Below are 27,332 nucleotides of genomic sequence, written 5' to 3'. Positions count from 1 at the left end.
CTGCACGTACAACTTGCATTACATGTCATTACATATTTTCATGTAATACATCCTCTTCAATTATAACCATGAAAGAAAAAGAAGAAGAAAGAAAAAAGAGAATTGAAACAATCTTAGGGATTGTCGTGCAAGGTCTTTTACTTGGCGATGCTATCCCGGCTGATAACAAGACCGGGAGTTCTTGTATTTTGTGTCACTTCTTGATAACCATGGTCTTGCGTCTTTTGATAACCTCTGAATCTCTTTGATGAATTATCCATTGTCATTTAAAATCTTGATGTGATCAAGTTTTTCTCGTTCAACTTGTCGTGAATTGTCCTTTGTAGATTGGACATTCTAGATTCTTAAACACTTTGAAAACCTTCTTGACAACGTCCAAATACAAACTCGGAATAACTTTCCATCAGCACCTTTAACTCTTCTTTTTTACGAAGTAAAGTGCTTGGCACATGGGAATGCGTGCAAATGACAACTTTTGACTTTAAAAGTGTGACCTTTAGTCAAAAATGGGTTTTTAAGATGCAATTACATGTAAAAGACTTTTCATGTAATCATGACATGCGATTGGATGCAAAAAGTGAGATGAGTGGAAATGGAAATGGAAAATGAGATTACATGTATGTGCGGATGATGGATGGGAATACATGTAATTTCATGTGAAGAATGAGTTCTAAAGTGTTGTGACATGAAAAGATGGAAATTGAATGAAATGGAAAGTAGAGTGAAGTGAAATTTGCCCAAGTCCTTGGGAAAGAATTTGCAATTTCTTCAAAAAGAAGAAAAATGAAAAGAAGCAAGCAAGCAAGCAAACAACAAAAAACAAGCACCAAAAAAACACGTCTTTCATCTTAAACTCAAACATATCAACAAGCAAGTTGCTTTCAATTGCAAATTCGAATTTGGAATTTGGGGAAATTCCAAAAGTGTGAAAATGAGAGTTTTCATCATTATTAAACACAAAATGCACTTTTCATGGCATATATATTAACAAGTGTGCAATAACAAGCCATAATATGCATGGAAATAGTAAAATAAGCATGAATTAATGAGCAAGTTTGAAAAAGTCCACTTACTTGGAGATTAAAGAGCCTAAATAGCAAGAATCATAGCCTTTGAAGACCAATTCTCAAAATCCGAATTCTCAAACAATAATTTGACTTTTTCCATACATGCATTCAACAAATGTTAATGAGCAATGAAGGGTCGAATTTGACATCAAAATGCCAAATACATGGCCTCCAAAGACAATAGCATGCATTAAAACTCAAAAACAACCCATTTTGATCCAAATGTATGGGGTGAAATGCCATTTTTTGAGTTTTTTAAATAGAAACGCGACTTTTTAATGCAAAAATATGGGCCATTTTTGCAAAAACGTGGCCAAAAAATTGCATGTTTTTGAGTCATTTTTGACTTGTGAATGCAAAAAGTGACTTCAAAATGCAAAAAAGTGGGATAAAAACCCCAATTTTCTGAGCGTTTTTAGCAAATACGTGATTCATAAAAGGCATGAAACAAAAACATTTTGGCTTCCAAACACCAAAACGTGAGCTAAGATGTAATGCAAACCATAAAAAATGCCAAAACATTTCCTCATGCAAAAACATAAGCCAAAAATTAAGATTTTTGATGATTTTCTCAAAAACGTGCCATTGAAGGAGTTGAAAAGAATTTTTTTAGCAAGAAAAATCCACATTCATTGTTTGAAAACCCATGGCTTAGCAAAAACGACCCTATTGGAGAAGATTTCAAGAAAATCCATGGAGAAAATCAATCAAAATCTTCAAAAACGGGTTCTTGAGAGTTCTTTGCATGTGTTTTCTCCAAAACAAGGTTTGGAAGGGCAAGAACACAAGTTTTTAGTGCAAAACGCACCTTTTCATGGTCATTGCATATTTTAAAACATGCTTTTAGTTTTAAGACTCACCTTTTGGAGGTGAATGCATGTTTTAAGTGAAAACTCACATTTTTGGTACAATGGCATATTTAAGTTATAAAGCTCACCTTTTTTATGCCATTGCACATTTCATGTGAGTTTACATGCAATGGCATCAAAAAAGTCCACCTTTTAGTGACTTTACATTCTAAGTTGAGTTTTACATGCAATGCAATGAAAAAGGTCCACTTTTGATGGATTTTACATGTAAAGACATGAAAAAGGTCCACTTTTGATGACTGTAAGTGATTTAATTAGCACATGCCAATTTAAATTTATTAAAATATTACTTAAATGAGACATAAATTATATTTACACATCATATTAATAATATAACATGTAAATATCATTTAAAAAGTAATATTTACAAGAGCATTTGATTTAAATGCTAAAATTTTATTGGACTATATAGATAATATAGCCACTTAAGTGAAAAATCAAAAAGTAAACTCCACTTCAAAATATAACATAAAATGCACTATAGTTACTTTAAGTGAAAACTTAATTGATAAAATTACTTAAAAACATAACATAAAGTGAACTTAAATTATATTTTTCAAAAAGTGAATGTCAAATTAAAAATATAACATGATATTTTTAATTTGTGTTGTTGCATCAAAAAGGTCCACTTTTTGGGCACTAAAATGGCCATATTTTTTGACTAACAATTCCGATTAAGCTCTAAGTTAGATCAAATCGAAGGGGAAACTGAAAGTAGTGACTTGAGCAAAACCAAAGCCCTAAAAACTAATACTCACTCAAAAACAAAGAAAATGACATTGAAGGCCTAAAAAATAAGCATAGGCTTGACAAACAAAAAAATGAAAAAAACTTGACGAAAGCCTTCAATAAAAAGATTCATTATATTAATTGGAGTTGATTGGTTGATCAATACTAACTAGTTAAATAATGAAATAAGCTCAGAGAAATGTAAAACTAATTTGAAAAATTTTCGTACTGTTACCTACATTTTGTGGTGACAAAATGTAAGACAACAGTTCGCTCTGTCTGAGGAATGTTACTCATTTGTTCTTGGAAACAAAGAGTGACATAGAATCCAGTTCTCTAAGTGTCTTTATCCAGTCCATTGGGCTATAGAGTCAGGCGACCAAAAAACAAAAACTAATCTAACGCAACTAAAGCAAAGCAAATCTAATAAAAAAAAAATGTGCAAGCACACTTATTAAAAACAAAGAAAAACCTACCTAAATAAAACTAGCCAAAAATACAAATTTTAGATTGTTGTCCTGCATTTTGTCACCACGAAATGTTGGTAACAACACGAAACTTTTCCAAGCTAGTTTCGTGTTTCTCTAAGCTTGAATTTGATACTCGATTGCTTAATGTTGATCGATTGATCCATTTCAATTCAAATATCAAGTTGTTTTACTGAAGGCCTTCATCAAGTCGTTTTCGTTTTGCTTTCTATCGAGCCTTTGCTTGATTTTTGAAGCCTTGACAGTCTGTTCTTTGCTTTTGAGTTTGTGTTTGCTTGTTTTTGGTCCTTTGAATTTGCTCATGTTATGCCTTGCGATTTCCTCTTCGATTCGGTCTAACCTAGAGGTCAATCGGAGTAGTCAGTCAAGATATATGGTCATTTTAGTGCCTCAAAAGTGGACATTTTAGATGCAACAGCACGAATTTAAAAAATGATGTTATATTTTCATTTTGACATTCACTTTTTGAAAATATAACATTTTATTCACTTTTAGTTATGTTTTGAAGTTACTTTTCATTTAAATTTATAACTTAAAGTGACTATAGTGCACTTTAGTTACTTATGTTATAATTTTAAGTTGAGTTGTTTTTTAATTTTTCACTTAAAGTGACTATAGAACTATATAGTTACTTTTTAAATTTTTTATTTTTAAATCAAATACTTATATAAATGTCACTTTAACTTAATGTTTATGACTTATATTGATTAATATAATGCATAAATGTTATTTTTGACCCATATTGTTGACATTTTTATAAAAATAAGTGAAATGCATAACTTAAAAGCCTAAAAATGGACATTTTATGTGCGTATGCATGTAAAAAATATGAAAAGTGAAAACTTTTCATGCTAATGCATATGAAAACTCATTTTGAGGACTTTTTCCAAATCATTACATCAAAAGCTTGTAAAAGTGGACCTTTTTGATGCAATGACATAAAAAGTTGAGTTTTCATGCTTGTGCATGAAAAAGGTGAGATATGTTTATAAAATATGTAAGGGCCCGTTTGGTGAGCGGAATAGGAATACGTATTCTAGAATATGTATTCCAAAAATTGTGAATTCTTTGTTTGGATGCACCAAAACGGGATTGGAATACGAAGCAAAAATGGAATACGTAATCCATTTTTGGCCCAAAAATGAGGTTTTGCAATTCCATCAAAATAGGTGGTATTGGAATACGTATTCCTATTCCATTTTCTTTTATTTTAGAAAACATAAATTTTCGGGTCCGCGAATTCCCATCAAATATTCGCTGAACCAAACGGAGAATAGGAATACGTTCTATTCCAGAATACGTATTCCTATTTCGCTCACCAAACGGGCCCTAAGTGACTCCAAAAAGTGAGATTTTGGAGACTTGCACATTTTAAAATATGTAATGGGCTTCAAAAAGTGAGATTATATCTCAAGACATATTTTAAAACATGCATTGGACTCAAAAAGGTCCTCTTTTGCCTTCCAACATGTTTTAAAATATGTAATGAGCATAAAAATGTCCTATTATGTGAAGAAAACATGTTCTTTCTCCAAAAAGCTCCTATTTTGATCATAACTTTTGATTTTCTCCATGGATTTGAATGAAATCAGTTGCATTCATCATGTTTTGAAGAGGTGATCATTTTGCCCTCATCAAAAATCAAGTTATTACACCCAAAAACGTGTTTGAAACTCCCAATCTAGGGCACGTTTTTTGCATAAAACTCCATAAATCTGCCAAGTTTGATCACGTTTTTGCATGAGACCAAGTCATTTTTACCTCATTAGGTGATTACATTGGTTGAGGATCATTATTTTGGTGTTAAATCATCAAAACGTTTTACTTTGAAGATCACGTTTTTTGCTTGTTTTGGCAAAAATGGCTCAAGAACATGCAATCTTTAAAACGTTACAAAGAGGAGCTAATCTAGGGCACGTTTTGGCATTTTGCTAAATAATCTCCTTGCTTGCTGCCCTTCATCATTTGGATTTTGAAGATTTGAAAAGTTCTCATCATTTTTTGAAAAAAAATTCAAACAAAGAGCATCTTTTCCTTCATTTTTGGCACATATTCATCATGTAAGTGGACCTCTTCTTTCTTACATTTTAATTCATGCTTATCCTTGCTGATTTTATGCATGAAATCGTTGAATGGATGCTATTTGTGAAAATCTTTGCCTTAGAATATGCATTTTTCCTTTAAATATGAATTTCTTTTTCATTTTGATGTCTTTGGTTCTTCCCCAAGTTCCAAATTCGAATTTCATCTTTCAAGTGCATTGCATCTTGGCATGTTTTGAGTTGTTTTCAAAGGTATGTTTTTCTTTTGTTTTGGTTTTGTGTGCTTGTTGCCAGTTTTTCTCCATTTTGGAGAAGTTGCAAGTTTTTTCCCAAAAGCTTGTTTTTCCTTCATTACATGCGAAAGCGTTATCATTTTTCACATTTCATTTTCATGTCATCACATCTCACATCTCATCCAATAAATGCAATTACATGTTTATCATCTCATTCGCCATCCGCACATGCATGTAATCCCATTTTCCACTTCCGTTTTCACCCATCTCACCTTTCACTTTCATTCGCACGACATGATTACACGAAATGTCTTACGTGTAATTGCATCTAAAAGGTCCAATTTTGACTAAAAGTCACTTTCTGTAAAGTCAAAAAGATGTCATTTTCTCCTCTCCATATGCATTCGCATCTCCATGAGCAAATACATGTTTATGTATCTTTCCATGCTTTTCATCTTAGCCTTCATCCGCATATGCATGTAAAGCATATCTTTCACTCACACTTGCATCTCATTTCACCCTCCACCTTCTGTTACATGTTGCATTTACATGTAATCCATTTTCAAAGCAGTGACATCTTGAAAGCAAAAGTCACTTTTTGAAAATCGACAATTTCCATTTACATGCATTCCCATGCGCCAAGCACTTTACTTAAAAAAAAAAAAAGAGGAGTTAAAGGTGCTGATGGAAAGTTGTTCTAAGTGTACATCCGAACATCATCAAGAAATTTTTCAAAGTGTCAAAGACTCCAGTTTGTGTTGATCTACAAAGGAGAATTCACGACAACTTGAGCGAGAAAAGATGGATCGCATCAAGTTTCCACATGATAATGGACAATTCATCAAAGAGAGCTAGAGGTTATCAAAAGACGCAACACTATGGTTATCAACGTGAATGCAACAATACAAGGTACAAGAACTCCCAATCCTATTATCATCTAGGATTGCATCGTCAAGTACAAGGCCCTTTAGAATTGTTCTTTTCTCTTCCGTCTTCTTTTTCTTCTTTCATGTTTGTAGTTGGAGAAGATGCATTACATGAAAAAATGTAATTACACGTAATGCGAGTTACATGTGTATGTAAAAGATGTAATGTGAGTTGCATGTGCAGTTGCATGTAACCCTATATTTTCTCTTGTAGTCAGACTTGGTCAAAGTTGGTTGAGTTGCTCTCACTTTTTCCTCTCTCTTTTTCTCAACTTCTTTGCCTATATAAAGGAGTGCCCCCTCATTGTAAAAATTATCTTTTGTTGTATGCAAGAAAGCTCTGCCACATTTGTGCAAGCATAACTTTGATTGTGTAGTACGAATTTGGGAGAAAAGTGAATAAAAGAAGCAATTGGATTCGAAGCTTTGACTGGAAGCAATTGTGATAGAACAAATTAGAAGCTTTGACTATAATTTGTGCCTATTGTCTTGATTCATGTTATTATTATGTGTTCAACAAAAGAGCATAGAGAGTCAAGAAACAATTGAATCCCGAGCTTTGACCAGGAACAATTGTGAAAATCCATAGCTAGAAGCTTTGTCTGTAGCTTGTATTTTCATCTTGATTCGCAAAATAGTTAGATTGTTGTTACTTTTAGGAGTCTTTGTGCCCTAATTGTAAACATTTTACCACATAGAAGTACAACAGGACTTAGAGCCAAACTGGTATGTTTTGGCTAGCCTTTGAGTTAGTTAAAATTTATCGGTATCACTGTTTTCAGCTCGTGATAGAAGTGTAATTAAAGATTCACCTTGCCTATTATTCACCTTACGAATAAGTGGATCCTTTCTTGAAAGTTAATAAGAAAGGATAATAGTAACACCCATTTTATAAATCTCTCAATTTCTTGCTTACCTTGAGTTGATCCAAGGAACAGTGAGAAGGGGGAACCTTCCCTTTAAGGTAGGAGAGACTCTGTCTCACACGCTGTGGCTGGTCATCTTATTTTGCGGCTGAATTTTTACCCAAAACTCTCGGTTGCAAAATATCCACCCAACATAGATGAAATCATTTATTGCCTCAACAAAATAGCTACCTTTTTTAGTAGCTTGCAGTACCTTGCATGTTTACATGCAACTTCATATTGATGAAACACGAACAACTGCCGCAATGATGCCAAGGCCTAATGTAACACCTCTTGGCAAAAATGAAGGAATTCACCTTTTTGAGATGAATCACAAGTACTGCTGCTCCAAGAAAAGTCCATTAATTGAAACTGCTCCTCCAGAATTGAACACTCTTCTTTGACATCTTCTTTGATACTATTTTCATGTTTAGGTACATGTGAAATCTCTAACTTTCCATTAGCTTCAAGGCAAGCAAGATGTCGGATTGGACAGCCCCTTGATCGAACAAATTCTGAATTTTTCATGTCAACTGCAACTTGCTTGATTGGCTCATCAATCACCAACACCTCAAAATGATCAAGAAAAACTTACTCATGTGATTTCAATGATGACATGATTGCACTGCCTACCTCAGCGTACTGCTCACAAACTTTTGACTTGGGAAAGTCTTTATTGTTTATGAGAAATTCTTTTTCAAACTCCAGGGTAGAATATTTATGCAAAGTGTTCCCAACTTCATGACCTTGAGACACAAACATATCATTTTCAGCTTGCTTCGAACTTGCTTGCATGTCCACTTCAATGACATGATTATTTTGAACATTGGAAGAAATGTTTTCCTTCCTCATCTTTTCATCACTGGCCTTCTGAGACTGCACCAAATATGAGAGTCATTGACTATGTCTTTTGCTTTTTCTTGGAAGAAAATAGCAAGATCACTAGCTTCAGATACAAAATGCTTCACTATTGTCTTTGCTAATGGTGCTTCAATTGCAAGCTTCTTAGATGGTGAAGCTAACTTTTGTTGATTCCCAACAATAGAACTATGAGGAATGGTTGGAACAGGCCTCCATTGTACATCTTCATGAGGAACAAAGAACATGCCTTGAGCTATTTTCTATTTGAGGGCAACTCATTTGCTAATCTCTGCACCGCAAGATCCGTCCTGCTACTGGAGGAAAACAAGTTACAAGAATAATAACTTTCTTCAAACCCACTTGCTATGATTCTTATCTTTCCAACAAGAATAAGATCATCTTCAATGTCAATCACCAATGTTTGTGTGACTCCTAGTGTAGCTAGGGCTTCTCTCCTTAATACAAAATTGACTTCAAGCATTTGAGCATTAACAAAGAAACACTTCAAGTTGGCAGTTGTAGGTTGTACAGCAAGTGGAATTCTTCATGTCAATTTATTGAAATGAGCAACAAACTCACGCATTGGCACATGACACAACTTCTTCAACTGAGCAAGTTGGGCCAATAATGCATGGGCATCTTCATGCGGTTTATACCTTTCCTCAAACTTGGCTATGAGGGTAGTCTAGTTTGTGATAGTACATGGTGGTAAATGGAAAACTAATCATCGGCCACACCTTGTAGAGTTTCCACGAACAACCTTACAGATACATCCTTGTATTCAATAGCATGAACACCACATGCAATGTAGAAAGCAGCAATATACTCATTAGGATTTGTTTAGCACCGAAAAACTTGGGAAAGTTCTTTCGTCAACCATCAAGAAGATCATGTAGAGGCAAAGCTAGATTTAGCGGTCACAAACATTTCCCCAAGGACCTTGGGCCATTTACATGTCCTTGGTAAATGCGTGAAATAATTACAATGAATATTATTACAATGAAAAAGGACATGGGTATGCTTCAAATGAAAGCATGAGGCTCTCAAATGCACGTCGTATCCCCAACAGAGTCGGCCAAAAACTGTTGGCTAGAAATTTTGCAACCAACAGTTTTGGGTAAAATCTAGTCGCAAAATAGGATGACCAACCACAGCCTATGAGACAGAGTCTCTCCTACCTTAAAAGGAAGGCTCCCCTTCTCATAGTTCCTTGGATCAACTCAAGGTAGGCAAGAAGTTGAGAGATTTTGTAAGGGGTGTTACCAATATTTTTTCCTCTTAGCTTTCAGGAAAGAATCCACTTACTCGTAGAACGAATAATGGGCAAGATGAAACCTCAAACTACACTTCTATCGAAGTTGTAAACGGTGATACCGATAAACCAACACTAACTCAAAGGCTAGCGGAAAGTGTACCAGTTTGGCTCTAGGTCCAATTTTAACATATTCTATAAGAATAACCTCTACCATTGGGGCACAAAGACTTCCAAAAGTAGGGAATTCTGACACTTTTTCATGAATTTGAGATGGTAATACAAGTTGTAGTCAAAGCTCCTAGTCTATGTATTGCCACAACCGATCCCAGTCAAAGCTTTGGCTCTGATTGCTTCTTAAATCACTATGATCTATTATTGAACACATAATAATAACATGAATCAAAGACAATAGGCACAAATTACAGTCAAATTTTCTAGTTTGCTCTATCACAATTGCTTCTAGTCAAAGTTTTGAATCCAATTGCTTCTTTCATTCACTTTTCTCCCAAATTCATACTACAGAATCAAAGTTATGCTTGCACAAATGTGGCAGAGCTTTCTTGCATACAACAAAAGATGATTTTTCAATGAGGGGCACTCCTTTATATAGGCACAACAATTAAGAAAAAAGTGGAGGAAAAAGTGGGAGCAACTCAACCAACTTTGACCCGGTCTAACTAATGAGAGAAATTAATGAGTTACATGCAACTGCACGTACAACTTGCATTACATGTAATTACATATTTTCATGTAATGCATCCTCTTCAGTTACAAACATGAAAGAAGAAGAAGAAAGACAGAAGAGAATTGAAACAATCCTAGGGATTGTCTTGAAAGGTCTTGTACTTGGTGATGCTATCCTGGATGATAACAGGATCGAGAGTTCCTGTATTTTGTGTCACTACTTGATAACCATGGTCTTGCGTCTTTTGATAACCTCTGACTCTCTTTGATGAATTGTCCATTGTCATTTAAAATCTTGATGTGATCAAGCTTTTCTCGTTCAAGTTGTCGTGAATTCTCCTTTGTAGATTGGCACATTCTAGATTCTCTAACACTTTGAAAACCTTCTTTATGATGTCCCGATGTAAACTCGGAATAACTCTCCATCAGCATCTTTAACTCTCTTTTTTTTTCGAAGTAAAGTGCTTGGCACATGGGAATGCGTGCAAATGACAACTTTTGACTTTAAAAGTGTGACCTTTAGTCAAAAATAGGTTTTTCAAAATGCAATTACATGTAAAAGACTCTTCATGTAATCATGACATGCGATTGGATGCGGAAAGTGAGATAAGTGGAAATGGAAATAGAAAAGGAGATTACATGTACATGTGGATGATGGATGGGCATACATGTAATCGCATGTGAAGAATGAGATGTGAAGTGTTGTGAAATGCAAAGATGGACATGGAATGAAATGGAAAGTGGAGTGAAGTGAAACATGCTCAAGTTCTTGGGAAAGAACCTACAATTTCTTCCAAAAGAAGAAAAACAAAAAAAAGCAAGCAAGCAAACAATGAAAAACAAGCACAAAACAAACACATGCCTTTGGTCTTTAACTCAAACATGTCAACAAACAAGTTGCTTTCAACTGCAAATTCGAATTTGGAATTTGCGGAAATTCCAAAAGTGTGAAAATGAAAGTTTTCATCATTTTTAAAGGCAAAATGCACTTTTCATGGCATATATACGGGCAAGTGTGCAATAACAAGCCATAATATGCATGGAAATAGCAAGATAAGCATGAATTAATGAACAAGTTTGAAAAAGTCCACTTACTTGGAGATCAAAGAGCCAAAATAGCAAGAATCATAAACTTTGAAGACCAATTTTCCTCAAAATCAAGATTCTCAAACAATAATTTGACTTTTTCCGTACTTGTATTCTACAAATATTAATGAGCAATGAAGGGTCGAATTTTACATGAAAATGCCAAAGACAATAGCATCCATTAAAACTCAAAAACGACCCCTCTTGATCCAAATATATGGGCTGAAATGCCATTTTTTGAGTTTTTTGAACAAAAACGTGACTTTTTAATGCAAAAATCTGGGCTGTTTTTGCAAAAACGTGGCCAAAAAATGCATGTTTTTGAGTCAACACGCAAAAAAGTGGATAAAAACCCCAATTTTCTGGGCATTTTTAGCAAGAACATGATTCATAAAAGGCATGAAACAAGAACGTTTTGGCTTCCAAACACCAAAACGTGAGCCAAGATGTAATGCAAACCACTAAAACTGCCAAAACGTTTCCTCTTGCAAAAACATGAGCCAAAATTAGTTTCGCATTTCTCTAAGCATTTTTATGGTAACTTGTAAGTCAATCTATTTGTTTTGATGAGCTCAATTGCGTTAGAAAACTTGAGTGATGTTCTCAATTTTTATTTCTAGCTTCTGGCATTTGTTCCAAGAATCTTGGAGGGAGCATCTATTTACAGTAGTCACCCCGTCAAGTTCATTCATCGTCTTTCATCATCAGGATAACTTTGGTGTTGTCAGATTTCGATTCTGATGCTTCTTCAGTTGTTTTCGCAAGAACAGTGAATTATTATTATTCATCTAAATACACTGAGGTTGCTATTTTTGTTGGTGTTGTTTGTTGGTCACCTCAATATCATAGCTCGTTGGAACCATGAAAAAAAATTTTAAATCCTAGGAACAAGAAACAGTGGCCTTACATGTTAGGTTATTAAGTTATGGTGGAAAAGGTCATTTTCGAAGCCAAAAGCAATTAATAAATTAAATTATAATGACACTTTATTATATTTTAATGTTGTGTCTGGGAATCTGCTTAAGTGAAGTTCATTTGGGAAACTTGTGCCATTTCAAAGATTATAAATATGAGACCATTTGATGGGAAAGGCATCCAATTATTTAATTATCTTATTTTGTTTTGTTGTCTTTGTGACATTCTCTGAGGTTGTTTCCTGTGCCCTTGCTGAAGTATAAGGGTTTGAAGCTGATTGTGGTTTTCCACTACTGATGTATAGTGGTATTGGTTGATTTGCAAATCTGGATTAATGTTACTCTCTTACTGTAACTACTATAGCTGAGAGGTATTCAGTTGCTGAAGAATTTGGTGAAGAAGTTTGATTTCAGAATGCTCATTTCTATCTCTGTTTGGACACCCAGTTATTTCATATTATTTGGGCTTTGATATCATTCGCTATTAAGGTGCCTGGTGCTGCCTTTTGACGCCCAGCTTTCCAGCATTTGGGCTTTGTTTTAGTGCCTAGTTTGTTGGCATTTTAATGCCCTTATCATCTGCTATTCGCATAAGATTATCAGTGGGTTTTGAAGGGTTCAATTTCTCTTATCGGGCTGCATTTGACAAACAACCTGGTTTGGATTTGGACTAAAAACTTGTGGCAGGCCTGTCTGTTGCTAACAGGCGTCTTTCATCTGCATATCGCTGCCCAGATTTTCAAGCAATCTGCTGCTGCAACTCGTCCATGAGCTAAGAATTTACCAGGTTCATTTTCATTTGTTAAAAAAAAGATTAATACTAATGCAGCACTCAAACTTGATCCATCCTAAATTGCAATTGATCTTTATCTCAGAGTTGGGAAATCAATTGCAATTGTTGCTTCCGTATCAGTTCTTTCATTTCATGTTTATTTGCAAAGAACTCTTGAGTTAAGCACAAACCACCAAGAAACCACATATTTAATAGAGTTTGTTTGCCAAGTGTTTGACAAAATGTCAAACCATTGAAATGTGAAAGAAATTGATGCTTGATTTAGCTATAACCAGACAGGGTTATTACAATATAGGTCTGAAATCTGCAAAGGAGGCAGGTTGTTGAGATTTTGGAATTAGTGTGATAAAGGTGTTATTAAATTCCTTAAACATACATGAATGATTCCTAAATTCCTCCACAGCCTTGAGAATATCCTCCCCCAAGAGCTCCCAGCATTTTTGAAAAAATAAAGGGGTTAGACCCTCCAAGCCAGGAGCCTTATCAGCCTCTAATGCAAACACCGAGATTCTCACTTCCTCCAAAGTGAAAGGTGCTAATAAGAACCTATTATCCTCCTCACAAACCAACGTTGGGATACAGTCTAAAATCTGATGATTCTCAAAAAAACTTACTGCTTCCATCTGGATGTCTTTTTGAGATCTTAAAAGATTCCCATTGGAGTATTTAACTTGAACAATTTCATTCTCTGTCTCTTTATCTTTGCTGAAACATGAAAGAAACTCGTGTTTCTATCCCCCTCTTTCAACCATAACTCCCTTGCCCTCTGCCTCCAGTATATTTCCTCTCTAAGTAGGACCTCTTCCAGCTGAAGTCTATGGTCTCTTTCTTTGTCATACACCTTTGTGGATAGTCCATGCTGCAAAATGTGCTCACTGATGTCTTCCAATTGAGATTCAAGAGTACTTTTTTCCTCAAAGACATTCCCAAAGGTCGATTTGTTCCATTGTTTTATCTTAGCTTTTACAAATGCCAGCCTTTTTGATAGCTGAAACATTTTGGAACCGTCCACAAAAGGGCACTCAACCACCATTGGTGAAGAAGTTTCATAAAAGAAATTATCTCTAAAACACATGCGCTCAATTTTTAAAACAAGGTCTAGGCTTAAAACCATTCAGAGCCCAGTGAATTTCTACAGCTATCAACATGTGGTCAGATCCTGTTAATGATAGAATGGAAGAAAAAAACTGCCTTGCTCTATTAACCACTGAGAATTCAGAATCCAGCCTCACACCCACAAATTGCATACCTTTTCTTCTATTCGACCATGTGGAACACCGTCAAAAAGAGCACTTCCTTGTAAAAAATTCCTAAAAATCATGAGTGACTTTAGGAGAGGGATCGGAGCCCCCAATCTTATTAAAAATGCCTAATGTAGCATTAAAATCGCCCCATTTATAAGGATAAAAGATAGTGCAAAAACTGAAACTTTAATTCCCAACCAATTTGCATTAGAGCTCACCAAGCTCGCCTGATAATTATGAGGCTTCCATAAAATAGACGATCCCCCAAAAGAAACAATTGAGGGGACCTGTAGGAATGCGCAACTTTTCCATGACTTGACTTAGTTTCTTGTAGGAGAAGTGAACTATGTCTTCCCCACTTACTAGAAATTGATACCTAATGAGGCACACTTTGATGAGGCATTAATGTCTCTAATGTTCTAGGAAAAAAATTCCATTGTGCCCTTGGAGAGCCATTCACTCTTCTTCCCAAATTTAACAGTTTAGAAATAAGTGAAGCAGCCTCTCCCTCACTCTTCCTCGAAGTCTTTTGGAAGTTTATTGTTAGTTGAACCCCTGCAGCAATCTCCTCTTTTGTTTTCGCGGAGTTTTGTGATCTGCCCCCTCTATTTTCTGGATGACAAACCAGCTCTGATCTGAGATAGGTCTACCTGTGTCTGGACTATTGAGAATTGTGTCTGGACTATTGAGAATTGTGGTGATGTGATAATACCCTTTTTAGATGATTTGGTAATACCCTTTTCAAAACCAATCTCTTGATTTTGCAAATCCTGTCATTTTGTCAAAATCTGACACCTCTTACTGAGCTATATCATCAAATGTCTTGTCTGCAACTTGTAACACCAATGTATCAACAAAGCGATCTAATTCTGCCTCTGAAAGACCCTAAGCATGAAGAATTTGGCACCATTTTTGTACTGGATTTTAACCTTCCGTATCATTCTTATCAAAGACTCCTTGAAGACTGATGTGGCAAATAATCAAAATTTGCAATTCTACCTAGGGTACCTCAAGCTATTCTTCTATGGACATTGACTTGAGCAAAAGAATCTTGCTAGCTTCTCCCTTTGAAAACTGATTAAACTGACCCTCCGTTATTCCCTCTATATGAACATAATTGTTTTCCAAGAGTCTACAAGAATTAATGTCAGGATCATTCTCCATCTCCTTTTGTGGAAAGGCTTTGTCATCTACCAAATCCTGACCATTATCCTTTGGTTCACCCAAGTAAAAGTCTGGACTGTCTAGTCCAAACTCTAAATGACCCCAATACGGATCATCTTTTTGCTTGTCTGTTGTCCCCTGTTGTGAATAATAAGGCACATCCTCCATGATACCTTTGAACCTAGTGAGGTTCCCAGCCTCCCGGTTTGTTTGTGCTACTCCATTGTTCTGCTGCATACTACTACTCGGAGATCTAATCAAATTAACCTGTAGCTCCCCTATACCCCAGTTCTTGTTCCCTTGATCCTACTGGTCATCTATTAAATTATTCTTTATTATCATTTATTAAATAAATTATATGACTTAATTATTTATTTATTATTAAATCCTATTCAAGAAAGGGGATATTACAGATGCATAAGGAACCTGCTGGTAACATTGATTGCACAAGAATTTGTGCTTCTACTTCAAAACATTGGCCAAGGTGGTGCTATGCTACGGGTAATAATCGTCAGTTAGTAGAACTAGTAGGGGAAGTCTAGATAGGAAGTTCACCCTGATAGGTGAAGATGTCTATAGTTTGGCTGGCTATGACAATTGTTTTTTCTATATCATCTCAGATGATGGGAAAATTTAAGTCGTGTTCACATGCCCTTGGGAAGAATCCGGCCACTTCCATGAGGATGTTGTGCAGGGACTCTTAGGTCACGGTTGTAAGATCAATGGTTAAGTGACAAAAACCCTTGATGATAGTATTTTGCGCTATGGCAATCGGAAGCTATGGAAGCAAAACACGACCAGATTAAAGCAACAGGTTCAGGTTCTATGTAATTAATTTTGGAAGTTATTTTTGTAAATACATTAATCAATAATATAATGTTAATTTCCTTTCATATTGAAGTTAACATCTCATCCCTTAATAAATTTTCTTATTACTGTTATAGTACTGGTATAAATTGGTTGAAATCATACTCATATGAAGTTAATTGGTAACTACATCTAGATAGTTAATGATATTCATTATTCATGTTCATAGGAAATGAATGCAGTTCTTATATTATGATGTTAAAGGATATTTCCTTTCCTTGTAAGAGAACTTTTAGTTTCCTATCTTTCTTAGGCTAGTAAATACTATACATAATATGTCACAGCCCCATAGAAAGATCTTGAAGTTGATCAAGAGTACAAGGCATTGTTACTACAACTCTTCAATGATTAGGACATGTGGAATGCAATGAGGAATGAGCTCCTGGGTTTCGCATGCTCCAATAATTGTGGTATTGATGCTCTTCTAGACAAGTATATGGTTGATGCTCATAATCGGTGGTGCCTTCATGACCAATCATGCACGCACATACTACCTCTTGCAATCAAAATTTTATCACAAGTTTTATAAAAAAGTATTTATATTTTAATTTTATAATACAAATTTGAAAGTTTTGTATCTCTTTAATCTCAAATCTATCTTAGTACGTAGCTAGTTCATCTACATCAGAAAGGAATTGGAGCACATACTCCATCCACTCAATAAAGTGCAATAGGCTACACTCAAACATGCTAGAGGACATGGTGTTTGCAAATCCAAATTTGCAGCTCCTTAAACACAAGCAAAGACTGCAAGTCGACATGCCAATCCTTAATGCGATTCTTGAAGTATGGAATGCTTCTGAGATTCTGACCTATAGATTGCCATACCCCACCTGAAAAATCTATATGCACGGAAAATATATCTTCCAAGATGTCCCCTTTAGTTGGGATGGGTTCTTTTTCCCTCCACCAGCCTAGGGGAGTGATAGCTGGAATAGAGGAAGCAATGCGCAAGGAGGGGTACCAAGCCAGCTCGGGGTCACTACAATCATCAAATGATAGGGAGAAGGCAGACAACAAATCATTCAAACAAAGAATTGTTCAAGCAAACCCACTTGATATCTTTACTATAATTTGTGGCTATATAGAAGGGAACACAGAGAAAATAGATACCAAGTTTTGTTTATGAAAATGGATACCAAGTACTAAGTTAGAGAGTACTTCCCACTTTTAACTTAATTTTGACACTGACTATGAGCCAACTAGTGAGCATAAGAGTGCTAGTGCTAGTAGTAGTCCCACTATTTCTGGTTTTTCTAATTTACCACTACATACATCATCTTATATGGATGTTGATGATGGTATTTCTGACGGTCCATATGACATTTGATTAGTGATGGTTGATTGTTGAAACTTGACATTATTATTTTTTTAACTTAAATAAATATCATGATGTTCAAGTTTTGGGTCTTAACTAATATTTGACTTTCAATATAGTGGTGCATTTAGAACTTAATTAGTACTGCAAATATGTATATATATCTGACTTTTATATGCTTTTAAATGGATGAATTCAAAACAAACCCAAACTCTGAAAAAACTTGACCAAACCTGTAACCGAACCCTTGAACCCAAACCCAAACAGGTGGCTTGCTTAAAAAAATCTGCACCAATAATATTTTGGTCCAGAAAGAGAGAAAAGTATTCATATGTAGGCATGCGTGTATAGTATCAATAGATCAGACATTTACCATATCATTCTACAGTGATAAATAAGGCATCCTTTAATTGATGGTAAAGATTCATAAGTATGATGAGTCACACTCTTCCAATATTAGATACCGTAATTAATCAGATAACAAAAAGGGCCGTTATGTCTTCACTTAAGATGGCCATACTTACAGACTTCCGATCTTATACCTAGACTTGAAAATCACATCACCATAAATTATTAAAAAATAAAAAAGTATGATTAAGAAACCAAACTGTCTCTTGAAGGAGCTTGCCCAAATATGCATTTTTCTTAATGTATTTTTCCTATATATCAGGTGAGCTATTCAGAACCATTCGTGATAATAACAAAAAAAGTTCCAAAAAGTTTTATTGCCTGAGAAATGACACTTGCCTGACGCTGCAGATGTCGATTGTATTGATTAGCTTCACTAAGCTTCCTAATAAGCTTAGCTCTAACAGTATTAACACGCAAGGCTTCCAACTGCAAAAAAAATAAAGCATATTTAATTCATTAATTCCAATTAAATGATAAAGGGCGCAAAGTAGCTAAGTTAGCTTAAACAATAATTGCCACATTTAACATCATCTGAACTATAGTGCCACTAAGAAAAATCTTAAAATCAAGCTATGAGCATTTTTTAAATCAATATTTTAGTGCTTTCATTTCTTAAATAGCGACTGTGCTTAACGAATCTGCAGGCAGTTTCAAGTACTATCAAGAATTGTGTAATAAATACCAACATGTGCATAATGTATGTCAATACTAACAACTGCTAGATCATTGAGCTAAAAATTCAAACACCATTTATCAATGCAAGAAGCTATTTATAGCAATGTGTCTATTAGAGTAACACTAGTAGCATTACACGGCTTCAGACAAATGATGCATACATTGTACTTTTGTTTATGAAATAGATTTATCAAGAAAAGTTGAGTTAGGTATCCATGAAACAACCCACAAAATGAAAAATAGAAATCTCAGCAAAGTTTACGACTCTTCTAATTTCAGTGCCAGTTTACCCTGCCAATCTCAACCAATGTTGAGTCATATATCCTATTTAATCAACTAATGGGAAATACAATTATGATTTATCTAATATCCATGTTCGATGACTAAACCAGATACAAACCCACGCTTACCTTAAAATTTGAAAAAATTATCTCTACTAAGTGCTTCAGTCATCATGTCAAAAAATTGATCCTCTGGAAGACAATAATAAAAAACAAACATCTTCATTATCAGCCAAGTAACAGATCTAATGGTAATGAGTTTCAGAATGTTTAATTTTGGGATAATAGACTAAAGTTTTTTCCATCTTGATGACTCCCTGCTTATTTAAAAAGAGTGAAGTCAATGTAGTGGGACGAAGTTGAAGAGTAACCAAGATCCTTCACAACTGCATTGCCTCGTGCCCTGTACAAATTATTGCCTTATATTCTGCTTCTGTGGAAGATAAAATAAGTATGCTGTAACTTTCTCTGCCATGATATTATTCCAGATTCAAGAGTAAATATATACCATGTTTTAGAACAGCAAGTATCAATTAACCCAGCCCTGTTGGAGTCATTTTACCTAGATGATATGAAATTGGCAGAATGCTCATAAAGAATGCAAGTGTTCCTTTAAAATGTTGAAAGAACATGTTGAACTTCTTGTCAATGTTCTTACCACTTGGTCTTGAATTTGGAAAGGCAGCCAATCGCAAAACACAAGTCCAGCTGAATGGTAATAAGATAAATCAAACAACCCACAGATTGATAATATACTAACTAGTTGACTAGTGATGAACCAACACTAGTTAAGATGTGTATCCCGACTTCCATGCATGTAGATGATGGATCACCCATATTTTAAGTCTTACCAAAACAGCTTTGCTATGTCTAGTTTGTGATACAAATGTGGCATCTTCAAGTTGCCAAAATTTTTTAAACTAGAATATAATTTAAGCCCGACATTGCTCATTTCAAAAATAAAACGAATTTTCAATTCCGCCTTGTCATTTCACTTGGCTTTGATGTTATTGATGGCAAGATTGTTCACATAAACAACCAATGTTAGAATTTCATCACAAATGAGTTCTATACAGAGATTTAAAATCAAAATAGCTTTTGAGTCCTATATTTAATCCTTTTTTATTTACTGGGTGTAATCATGTAACATCCCTTTTTGGGGACATTAGAGAATTATGTTGTTGGGAAACTTGGGTAGTTGAACACTTGGCATAACTGAGGGAGTTACATGGAATGCAACAATTTGCCTCACATCCCCTCAAGCATTATATGTATTAACTCTCTTTACAGAACGAGAGATATGGATATATGGGTATACTATTGTATATGGTGATCAATGAATAAATGAAATGTTGTTGAGTTCTCTCTATATACTGTGTCAAATATCTTTCTTTTCTGTTTGTATTCCATAAGTTCCTGTTACCCCACGCGGATAAACATTTGGCGTCATTGCCGGCCAAATCTGGGAGTGACAAAAGCTGATTTTTCTATAAAAGCTGCTTCAAATCTGCCTGAAATCCACTCAAATCTACTTCTAATCGATCGCAAACAGCTACCAAGGGCTTTGAAGCCTATCTTCTCCCCTTACTGCCAAACACAAGCAATAAAACCACAAAAATGAAATGATAGTGCCATTTTTTTACTTTAAGCACCTGCACACAGGAGTACCTGAGTACTTGACATGGACTGGCAAATTTTCCTAGCGAGTTTAAGTCAAATTAACTTGTCACTAAGCAAAACATAGCAAGTTTCTATTACTCTATCAATAGTCGATGAGTATGGCAACTATGCTAAGGACTATGGAGAACAAACCCAGAGAAAACCTAAAAGATCAGTCTCATTCAAGCACTTGCTATAAATAGCAATTGTTGATGAAACATGGCGAAATGGAGAACTAAGATTGCCAAGAAAATAGGAATACTCTCAGCAAAACTTGAAAGCTCTAGCCCTAGGAAACAATAATACTAGCCAACCGTAGCAGAGTAGGAAGACATAAAAATAGGGACATTACACCCTTCCAAATTATTCAAAGATATTTTATGTCAATTCACTGTTTGTTGCTTGAGTTTGAGGTTTGTAGACTGGATTTTACTCATGAAGAGGTGTTTATGCAGGAACACAAAGTAGAATTAAAATGAGCCAAAATAGCAGAATTGTTTTTAAATCAATAAACACGACATTGAGATTCATTCAAAATAAAGAGATATTACATTCTAACCTCAATAGTTCATGAGATCGATTTCCATATAGGAGTTCAGGCCTAATGTTAGAAATCACTAACCTTTACAAAGTTAGCCAATAGAGAAAAAATTGATTACAGCTATTCAGGATCTGTGGTCTATAATTCAGAGGTGAATTCCACACATAAAGAATGAACAATATAAATAGTCTTGGACTAAAGTGAAGCACAGGGATGTTCAAATACCAAACTCCTTCCCACAACCCAGGAAATGCAATATACAGAATTAAAATTGCTTCTGTATGAGCCCGTGTTGCTGCTTCAAGGATTTGTGACTATGTAATGATTCCCAAGTAAGTAAATCCACACCCAAGTTGAAGCCTGCACTAATGAAAATAGAGGTGTGTACTAGGAAATAAGTGATGACTCATATGCAGCAACCCCATGCCAAATAATAAACAAGCTCACGTCCTTGAGAATGCAATTTGTCTATGCATGTACAGAATTTCTCCCTGAGAAATGGGAGTTGCACCCATCTTTAAATCACATACAAACAATCATACTACAAGCATAGTATTATATTTTTTGTTTAGGATCCCAGCATATAAGAGTTCCCACATACTAGCAACAGAAACATAATATCTATCAATGAAGCTCTAGAAAACTCACACCCAAAAGGTTCTCAAACTTATATTATTTATATCAATTTTTAAATGTGCCCTCATAATGATAATCTTCCACTTCTCATAGTGACATCTTCAACAAAGGTATTCATATTCAATAACTCGTGTAATTAAATCATAATCCCCTGCAAATTTGCCTCTGAAGAGACTTCACAAATTTGTAGCAATCAATGATAGAAACACTGCAAATACCTAATTGATATCCCCAGCTCTGACTAGGGTAGATAGTTTCACTACCGAAACCAACAATACCTTAGGGTTTTTGTTTTAGGGTATAAACCTCCAAGAAGCTCTCTGAATCAAAATAAGAAATCAACCAAGAATGTAATGAGGCCCAAGCTGCAGTTTTATAACCACAAAGAAGCTTCTAGACACCTTCTAGGTTTTCCCTCTCTCATAATTTAAATCTGAGTTGAGGAAATTAATAAAATGACTATATCCTATAGGAATTAAATAGGCTAATAAGTCCTACAACCAACCACATGGAAGGGGACATACACTCTACACAGATTGCTTATTTATTAGCCATTTATATATTGTGTATCCTGGTCTGTACAAAAAGCAACTGTTGAAGCTTTTGAACAGAGTACACCAACTCCAAGGATAACCACTCTATTCTGTAAAAGATGCTCTTAGCTCTTGTACAAAAGTCAATAGGACAAGCAGATTAGATGATCCCACCCATGACTTAATTCCTATGCTAAACCTAGCAAGCAGACAATTCTAAATTTCAAGACATTCCCGTGAATATGAAGATTTCACTAAACTCCTTCTGACTGTCCTCTGTGCATTTGAACTTGTTAGCAAATAGATCACAATATCTGGGTTTTTGAAACCTGAAGAGTTGTCCTGTACTAAGTTACTTGTATGCATCTACTCTACTTGAAAAGAGTCACAAGAGAAATAATTGTGCAACAAAGGAGCAGTAACCATCAAATTAACTTGTATGCATTCACAGCTAAACGTTGTTAAGGATAGTGATAATATTAACATGTACATATCCATCTAATTTTTCAAAGTTTCATATATGCTTTACAAAGGTTTAACAAATAATGTCAGTGCCTGCCAGTGAACCATTATTGAGGACTGCAATAATGTACTTCTATAAGTGTAACTACACCACCTTAAGCCAAATGCTTATTAATGACAATGATCATTTCCACAGTTTAATGAAGCAGAGATACAAGAATTGCGAAGAAAATATTTACCTCGGTTCTATCAGTGAGCATTCCAAAATATCCACCAGATGAAGCTATAACAGGATTGCCCGAAGAGTCTTCTGTTAACTCAGAAGCTTTCTCTTCTGAACCAAGTGTTGTAGCAAAAACCATATGCAGTGAATTACCTGCAACTTTAGGACTATCTATACCCAAAAATCCAGGAGATTTCTCCTTCAAAGATCTTTTAGCACATACAAGTGGCCAGCTACACCTTGATGCACTTGCAAGTGATTTATTGAAGTACAAGAAACTAGAATTTCTATATAAATTTTTCCATTCCTGTTTCGGATGTTGAAGCATTAAATTTGAACCAGCTTTAGCAAAAGTGGATCTGCACAAAAAATCCTGTATCTAATTAGCAAGTAGTGGAGTCATGCCTCGCATTAATTTTTCCATGCAAATTATTATTTGAAACAATTATCCAAATCAAAAGGATACAGAATATTCTAGTGAGGGTGATAAAGTTCTAAAATGTAGCCCCAGGATAAGTAACTAAAAATGATGGTTGGGGCGATTTAAGGACTAATAAGAAGCTAGTTTAGGGCATAAGAACTAATAATGTGATCTCATATGAACCCCAATTTTTATCACTTGATTTTAATAGTTATTTCACTTCTTCAAGTCTTCGTGAAGATAAAATATGCATATGCAAGTGATGAATGATAAATTTCAGGTACCTTCCATTTCCCAGCACTGTGGTCCTACAATCCATCTTCACAATGCTGCCTGCCTGTTAAGAACATTAAAGAAACATGCATCAAATCAATGCAGAAACACTGCAATATTAAGGATACCCTAATATATAGAACCTAAAACAGTCTCAACAAAACATTTGTTAAAAGAATTGAGAATGTCTAAAATCAAATTAAGGACAAAGCTTTATCAACAAATGCAACTTGTGCTAAAAGATCCAATTAAAGAAACGCACTGAATCAACAAACAAACTAAATAAGAGGACAGGAAAAATTAAAAAGGTAACCACCATTAGGAGTAAAATTTGAAAACTTTAAATGGTAGCCAAGAACTTGTTCACTGTGTCAGCACAATGCTATAATGAATTTCTTTATCAGAGTCTAGATAGTATTTATTTATAAAACCAGATTCTCGCATTGCTTTCTGGGTATAACTTTCACATACCAATAGCAAGTTTTGCAGGTTACTGTTAAATACCAAAATTTGCACCGGATACTGAACTGAATGAGTTCAGCAATCCTAGTATAACGTGGGAATCACTTCTACATGGGACATGCAATGAAGTGAGACCTCCGGTTTCTAGGCCGGTTCCTATCAAATGCTTCACTTAAAACTTGAAAACTTATGAGGGAAAGAGATAGAAAGGTACGGAAAAGAAATTCTAAACCTATAGTGATTGCAACTAAAGTTTGACTTGATGACATTTAGATAAACTCTAACACTTGAAATCCAAAAATCAATAATAGATTCACACAACTTGCCTCTGTGATGCATGCACATTAGTGTTTTGTAGAAAAGTTTAAATGCATACTTGCCCAGTAAAGGAAAAGATAACCTTTCACAATAATGAACCTATGACATTCATGTAACATAATCTACAACCTGCACATTGCACTCTTTATAGGCATAATAGTGAGACAAAACTGAAGGAAAAGAAGAATTTCACTAACAACTTGATCCAATCACACTAATACACAACTCCATAATTAGCAAGAAGGTGATAAAACTCATCAAATATTGTCTCCAAGGTGATCTCTGAATATATCATCAATTGAGTTACAAAGATAATGCAGCGAAAAAGGCCAAAGCATAGATAAAAATCACAAAGAAACCCACTTCTGCATAACTCAGAACTCCCTAAAATGAGTTGCCAAACTCATTAAGTACAAATGCAACTCCACCTCTAGTGGTCGAATGCTAGAAAAAAAAAGCTCTAAAAATGGGGTCTAGAAGCCATGAAAGGACGATATCTGTTTTGAAAAAGTCTTTTCAACCCATAGGGAACTGAACACTTGGCTTAAAATACACTAAAAATGCCTTGAAAGCTCATAGAAACCCTTCAATAATTATGATAAACTCCTAATTCGAGTTTACTCCCAGCCTTTCTCTAAAACCCTATAAAATCTCCTTATGTTTTCAAACCAACTCAAACTCTATGAACAAGTCATCAAACTTAAAATCAGCAATAAAGATCTCCCACTACTCTCCTTTTTGAACAACTTTGACCCTTAATAAATGTCATAACCCCTTGTCACCAAGACTTAATCTAAGACACCTCCATTTGGCATAAAACTCGCCAACTCTTCTATTGACTTGATATTGCATCTAAGACTTTAGCATTGTAAGGTGATTTATAACATCACTCAAATAATATTAAATTACATTTTTGGAATAATGCAATATTTACTTTAATAAAATGAAGACCCCTCCAACTTCAATAATGAATACAGTTTTGGTTGATAATAACATTATCCATTATTTAAATCAAAAAGCCCTCTCATTCTTGGCATTATGAGAGAGATATCAATAAAATTTGAAGTACCCCCCTTTTATGACCTAAACTTTGCCATTTGTGTATTCGATCTTTCTGGAAGGAAGGGAGAAACTTCGTAACTCTGAGGTCTGAGGGTTTGCATGGAAATCTTTTGCTTGATGATCTTGTTTTGGAACCCTTGGTGTAATAACCCCAATAGGTTATAACTTCTTCAAACACCAAGAATCTTTATACTTCAGTTGTTTGACATTTCCTCAAACACTTTGCAAGCAAGGGTCATCTGACTGATATAACTTTTCAGATTGCTGCAGTGATTCTTGTTTGGATTTGCCTGAAAGAGAATGCTTACAAAGACTCCAAATTGTCTAAACAATGTCCTAACATAAATATGCAACTAATTTTGGCAATATTCAATACATATATGTGACTTAAACTACTTGCAAAATGCAGCTACAGCAATTAGTAATTATGACAAATACTTTGGATGCAACCTAGGATGGCATTAATGCACTTACAACCAAGTGGCATTAATATAAACACTTAGTATGCAAAATTATAACATTATTTATGCCAAAAAGAGAACTTACAGCCAATTGACATTTTGTCAAACAATTGGCATGCAAACTAATAAGCTGATTATCAAACTCTAGGTTTGCAATATAAATAGTCTAAAAATTGCAATGCTCTTTCAATTGCAAAATCCTAGCCTTCCTTTGATACCAATAATGCCAAATGGCAAACAAAGACAAGTACAATGTAAATAATGAAGTGCTGAAGCTATATTTTGTACTCAGCTGAAAACTCACATTTCTCAAAAAATATGCCAAATGAGAAGTGAAGAACCTGATTGTGGATGGCTGTAATATTTTCCTTCAATGCTGCCCCTTCTGCTTGCTTTTTTTCCGATTTGCTTTTTCCACTTGCTTTTTCCGGATTTGCTTCTTTCGTTTTGCTTTTTCGGACTGCTTTTTTGGATTGCTTTTTCGGCCTGCTTTTTTCGAACTGCTTTTTCGGCCTGCTTTTTCAAACTGCTTTTTTGACCTGCTTTTTGTACTCAAATATTTTTTCTCAATGTAGCACAAATAGAAGACTGAAGTATCTTCCTCCCAGCTGCAATAATTCAAGTGATAATTCACACCCTCAAAATCGCGTACCAATTGAGAGTTTTCGTTCTCAATGGCTTCAAATATTTTTTCTCAATGTAGCACAAATAGAAGACTGAAGTATCTTCCTCCCAGCTGCAATAATTCAAGTGATATTTCACACCCTCAAAATTGCGTACCAATTGAGAGTTTTCGTTCTCAATGGCCAGTTGTGACTATTGCAGAAACCCTAGGCTCCACAATGCACATCAACAAACATGAACATCAACAACAACAAATCTGGATGATTAGAATGAAGCCCGAGGTGCCTATTTATTCTTTTTCCTCCACTTTCTCCAGAAGCTTCTAGAACATTATTTTGTTTTATCTATTAAGTGACTTTATGAAATATTTTATAATTCAAGTCACTTTATTAAATTAATTAAATATAAAGTTACCTTTTTATATTTATTTATTTGATAACTTTATAAATAATTAACTTAATACCACTTATTTATTTAATTAAAATAATTAATTAGTCGTCCTCATAAAATATTCATTATTTTGGACAACCTAATTAATTTGATTAATTAAATCAAATTGCCTCCAAAAATGGGGACATGACACTTGGCCACCAACTATGGAAAAATATGGAGATTGCAGAATTTCTTTGTTGTACTTGGCGTCTCAACTTGCTGTATTTTAGACTCCAGATATGTGTCATGAGTTCTTACTACTCAGACTTGGTCTTTTTATTATTATTATGTCGTTAATCATGGAGTTGGCTGTGTATTTATTCAGTGTTTTCTAGAGATTGTTTTACCTGATTTTGCTATATTTCGAAAACCATTTATCTTGCTGCTTTAGCCATGACTGGGTCTTTACAACT

At 34.8% G+C, this 27,332-nt stretch overlaps 1 protein-coding gene across 7 annotated transcripts in view; it reads right to left on the bottom strand.

Annotated features, from left to right (window-relative positions):
• Positions 1-27,332, bottom strand: part of LOC149556843 (PROTEIN TARGETING TO STARCH (PTST)) — a 261,217-nt gene that overhangs the window by 128,184 nt on the left and 105,701 nt on the right. For all 7 annotated transcript variants that reach the window (XM_089831423.1, XM_089831429.1, XM_089831424.1 and 4 more), the window contains 3 exons: positions 23,572-23,624; positions 22,883-23,225; positions 18,193-18,282 (listed from right to left, as the gene is read on the bottom strand). In XM_089831423.1, coding sequence (XP_089687549.1) covers positions 18,193-18,282; positions 22,883-23,225; positions 23,572-23,624 — 486 coding nt within the window. The remainder of the gene's footprint in view (positions 1-18,192; positions 18,283-22,882; positions 23,226-23,571; positions 23,625-27,332) is intronic.

The sequence above is a fragment of the Cupressus sempervirens genome, chromosome 5 (assembly GCF_028749045.1).
Source record: "Cupressus sempervirens isolate cs-2001-9-10 chromosome 5, ASM2874904v1, whole genome shotgun sequence".
Lineage (NCBI taxonomy): Eukaryota > Viridiplantae > Streptophyta > Pinopsida > Cupressales > Cupressaceae > Cupressus > Cupressus sempervirens.
The sequence above is the reverse complement of the archived record's forward strand: the minus strand, read 5'-3'. Positions and strand labels throughout refer to the sequence as shown.